The sequence below is a fragment of the Tenrec ecaudatus genome, chromosome 10 (assembly GCF_050624435.1).
Source record: "Tenrec ecaudatus isolate mTenEca1 chromosome 10, mTenEca1.hap1, whole genome shotgun sequence".
NCBI lineage: Eukaryota > Metazoa > Chordata > Mammalia > Afrosoricida > Tenrecidae > Tenrec > Tenrec ecaudatus.
The window spans coordinates 158,444,667-158,449,675 of record NC_134539.1 but is presented as its reverse complement, the minus strand read 5'-3'; the positions used below and the strand labels follow the sequence as shown (position 1 = coordinate 158,449,675).

Here is a 5,009-nt window from a genome sequence, read left to right as displayed (position 1 = left end):
CCCGCCTGGTGCCCGTTGCCCGAGCCTTGGCTGGGGATCCACAGGCGGGGCGCGGGGGAGGCTTAGGGAGGCAAAGGCGCAGGGCTGCAAGAAGATGCCGGAGCCCTGCCGGAGGGGCGGGAGGGTCCCCGAGTGGCCCTCCGATGGTCACCTCTCACCCCAGCGCGGGGGCCTGCTGCTCATGCCGCCTTTGGGCCCAGTGGCCACGCTCGTGGAGTGGGGCCGCTGGCCTGAGAGGCAGCTAGGGACTGAACCTTAGCCATCAAAGCCAGCAGACCCTGCAGGTCTGTCTGCGGCTCCTCCGTGACTGGATGGCGGCTGTGGGAAGCACAAGGCAGGAGATGCAGAAGGCAGGTCCCCCCCAAATCCAGTCCCCCTTTATCAAAGGTCAGCATTATGACCTGTCCCTCCACCCCCAAGGAAGCCAAGAGGACTCACTCTCCACCTGGGTGGTGCAAGAGGAGGCAGTGCCAGCGCACACAGTGGATGGGGGTGTCCCCAAGCCGGGGCCTGGCACCGGGCCACTGACCTCCGAGCCTTTGTGTGTTGGGTGTTCATGTGTTACTTCCTCTGTTACTTTTTGAGACCTTCCCCGCCCCCTAACCCCCATCCAAGTTGTCACAGGAGCCGTGTGCCAGTAGTCATAAAACTGTTCACTGCAATCAGTGGTTCAAACCCACCAGCTGCTTCTCAGGAGAAAGAGGAGGCTGGCTGCTGCATGAAGGTTTATAGCCGCAGAAACCCTCTGTAGCGGGTCTCAACCTGTGGGTCGCGACCCCTCTGGGGGTGGACCCTTTCACAGGGTTCACCCTATTCATAACAGCAAAATGACAGTGATGAAGTAGCAACGAAAATAATGTTATGGTTGGGGTCACCACAACAGGAGGAACTGTATGAAAGGGTCTCAGCATTAGGAAGGCTGAGACCCACTGCTCTACAGAGTTGGAATTGACCGGTGGCATGGAGATCTGGTCTTGGTTTAGATCTAAATCGTCAAGTGGCAGGATTCTGCCACATTTACCTCAGATTATTCTGTTAGGGGCATAAAACGTCCACAGCCCCCACATTCCTGGCACCGCAGCTACCCCCACCCCCACCACAGAGATATCACTCACTGCCCTGAGCTGGGGAAATCCCTGCCTCCTGTTTCTCATTCCTACCCACATCTGTACCGTCCACACTTGTGGACGATGCCAGGTACAAGCCATGGGCTGTGTCCCCCCTGCCCTGGTCCCTTCTCTGCCTGGCAGACAGAGCTCCTCCAATCCCCTGGAAAGCCCCACCCCCTCCACGCCCCCATTTGCAACTTTATTTCCAAGACCAGCTGCCCCGCCCCACTCAGGACTGTGGGCGGGATGCACACAGGACACAGGTCTGGCCCCCAGTGCCTCTTGAGGGATTGAGGCGGGGAGGCAACCCCCCTGCCGGCTGAGTGACCCCGGGAGTTATCTAAGTCCCTCACTGTTCCCACCTGTGAGGCATGACTAACACAGGAGGGAATGGGGCCTTCCTGGAGCGCTGCCCATGAAGGCACTGGGAGGGAAATGGTGATCATGAATTGGCGGGGTCCCCACAGCGAGCCGAGTCCCAGCCTCCTTCAGGAGACCCCTCACTTTCCAGCAGGGAACCCCCTGGGCTGATCCCGGCATGTCAGGGTCTCCTGGGTAAGCAGGCCATCCAGACACACAGCACACAGCATGGCCTTCCCAGGCTGTGAAGAGCCACCCCTGTGGAGCGGCTCAAGGAGTACTACCTGGTGCTGTCAGGGAGAGGGGAGGAGCAGGGGTCTCTGCCCTGAGGGATGGGACGGGCCTCTCTCCATTTTGATGTGATTTCTACTGCCAAGTGTCTGTTACTGTGGGGAATTGTACTCGGTGATTTTCCCAGTCCACCCAGCTTGCACCCCAGGTTAAACTCTCCTCATGCAACACAGGAGGTGGTAAAGACCTTGCTGTGGTTGACTTGTGGACTCGAGTAAGGACGGTGACAGGATACAGCCTGGTGCAGACCTTTCCTGACTGTAACCACTCGCTGCCCCCTTGTCCTGTTGGATTTACTGCCTCTCAGCCCGGTTCATGAGCACAATGCAGCGTCCTGGAATTCCCCTTCTTCTCAATCAGTCACAGCGGTAAACTGTAAACGGTCCACACAGCCAATGCCTTTGCACAGGCAATAAAGCACAAGGAAAGCTTTGCCGGGATTCTCGGCTTCCAGCCAGATCCAGCTGAGCCAGCAGTGATAATCCAGGAGGAAGAGGGGGCTGCCTGCCCCCCAAGAGATCCGCAGCCTCGGAAGCCTATACAGGATTGTTGTGGGCCAGAACAGATTCCACAGCACGGGGTTTTGAACAATAATCACATTTAAAGAGAGTGTCTGTTTGCTCCAGTTCAGAGGCACCAATCGTCAGAGTCAATTGCCAAAACGAAGACCGGAATATACAGTGTCTACAAGGAGTGTTCTAAACCCAAGGGAGAAAGAAAGGGTCAGATCGGCTGTATGGACAGCACTCAGAAGAAAGCTGATGTGGCAATGTTAGTGTCAAATTTCAGAGCCAGGACTATGTCCAGGGTTAGTAAGATGGTGAGTGGGTCAATTAACCAAGTGACATAGCAATATGTCTCCAAAATACATGAAGCAAAATTGGCACAAGTGAACATACAAACCCCAACAAGAGCCAGAGATGTAGACCCCACACTGGCGTTTGATAAAGCACGCCTTCAGAAGATTAGTAGGATGAGGGTCAATCTAAGAAGCCCCGGTGGCATGCTGGTTATGCACTAGGCTGTGGTCCCCAAGGCCAGCAGTTCAAAACAACCGACTGCTCGATGGGACAGATGTGGCTTTCTACTCCTATCAAGAGTTCGTCTCAGAAACCCACAGGGGAAGTTCTACCCTGTCCTGTAGGGTCGTTGTGAGTCAGCATCAACTCCATGTCTGACAGTGTGGTTTCCTGGGTGAAGGTGCCCTAGTGGCCGAACCTACAGCTACTCAGCACAGGGACAAAGATGAGGATTTTTTGCTCCCAGAGATCGACACCAGGTGCTCACATTTGTGCAGCATAACTTATAAGATGATCGAGTCAAAATGATCTACCGACTACAAAAATGCAAAACGTACATTTGTTTTAATGTATTTATTACATTTCTCCATAAAGGCACTGAGGATTCTCTGTGTACAATGTATGTTTATGTACCTTGCCTAACCGCATGAGTCCATATTGCACAACACAACACAATTAACTACGTACATGTTTTGTCCTGACCTGAGCTTACTCTGATGACTTGCCCTGAATGGAATAAGCCAGGGATGCACAGTCGGGACAGGAGCTGCCGACAGCAGCCTCAGGCACACTTCCACGTGATCATCAGTCATGGTGGAGCAGTACTTGGACTTAATGAGCTTTATGTGGGAAAAGGCCGACTCATAAAAGTAAGTAGAGCCGAATAACGCAGTCAAGGAAGTAGCTTCCGGGGCTTCACCCACGTGGGGAGGCTTTATTGTCCTCAGTCACACGGGCACCAGCCACCCGCAGGGTCTGTTCCAGGGACACCTACTTTTCGGTCCGCTCCCTGCGCTTCTCAGCATCTACTACAGAAAGGCTACCCTCAGCCCCGCTACCTCGAAGCAGGGATTCCTAGGCACCCTGGTCGCCCGCAGCAGGGGAAGACCGGAGAGAGGCAGGAGGCCTGGTCACCACACATGGACTGAGGGCTGACACACGGGGTGGGCACATAGCAGAGTGTCTCATATGCAGCTTGGACTTTAAGGAAAACAACACACAGGCCATAAGACTTGAACGGTCACGCCACAAAACAACGCCAACGCCAGAGACCAGGCTGTCCCTCACAGCCAACAGGCTCTGACTGGCAGAGGCCAGCACACACCTGTGTGGCTCCCAGTCTCCCTCCAGGCAGCACCAGCTCCATCCTCACCAGCGGCTCTCCTGGCTACAGGTGGGGAGGTGCTCGTCAGTCCTCCCCAGGCATCGTGTCCTGCGCAGCCAGGGCCCCGTGGTCACCTGGAACTCTGTCTCTCAGCTCTGGGACCACGGGCTTAAGGACTGGAGCCAGGCCCAAAGCGTCCATGAGAGCCAGTTCCTCCCCAAGCACTCTGGGCTCGCTGCCCCTGGTCTCCTGTCCTTGAGTGCAGGGCAGCGACCGAGCCCCCGGGCTGCCTTGCGCAGGCTCAGGGGGGTCCAAGGGCACAAAGGAGAGGAGGGTGAAGCCCTGCTCCATCAGGGTCGTGGCTATGTGCACCAGCTCTGCCCCCTGGCCCGAGCTGGCCGGCTTCAGGATGCTCAGCTTCCAGATGTCCAGCTCGTCCTCCTTGGGGGGGAACTGCAGTGTTATGGCCCACATCTCCTGGGGCTCCAGCAGCACTTTCCAGGTCTGGCCTAGCAGCTGCAGGGCCTGGCGGGGCACCAAGTGGCGCAGGTACACGGTGTTGAACTGGCTCATCATGGTGACCATCTGAAGGCTCAGCAGCCAGGCCTCGATGTGGGCCGGCTCCAGGGCCCAGGCGCAGCCCAGGTGCAGCACCATGTGCCCCTCTGGAGGGATGGGCACTGTGGGTAAGCATTGCCATGGGGAAGGCAGACTCGGCCAGTGCAGGCACATGGGAGTCACCTGCAGCCTCCAGGGCAGCTCCTGAGCCCAGTCGGTGGCCTCCTCCGGGCCCAAGTCCAGGGGCACAGCATCCTGGGGGGCCAGCTCGGTGGGCACACATGTGAGCTGCTGGCTCAGCTCCTCGGGGGACAGGTTCCCAGCACCACCCCATGCGGCCAGCCCCGGGTCCGCCTCCTGCTCCGAGTCTGACTCCAACTCCAAATCAGACTCATCATCCTCTTCCTCTTCCCAGTCCAGCAGGGCCTCCCTGAGGCCCAGGTAAGCAGCTCGGAAACAGTGGAAGCAGAGGTGCATGAAGGGGCTGTGCTGGAGCTGGTACAGCCAGTACTCGCGCAGGGAAGGCATGTCCTTTGGCTGATAATGCTTGCTGAGCGGGGGGCACAT

General features: G+C 57.1%; 1 protein-coding gene across 1 annotated transcript; it reads right to left on the bottom strand.

The window, feature by feature from the left end:
* Positions 1-3,968: 3,968 nt before the first annotated feature.
* LOC142458800 (testis-expressed protein 19.2-like) lies at positions 3,969-5,009 on the bottom strand. The gene has a single exon (XM_075559713.1). It carries the CDS (start codon positions 5,007-5,009, stop codon positions 3,969-3,971), a length of 1,041 nt encoding a protein of 346 aa, XP_075415828.1.

What these genes read in the sequence shown, in the direction of transcription:
- LOC142458800 (XM_075559713.1), bottom strand. Translation starts at nt 5,009, where the DNA reads ATGTGCCCCCCGCTCAGCAAGCATTATCAGCCAAAGGACATGCCTTCC.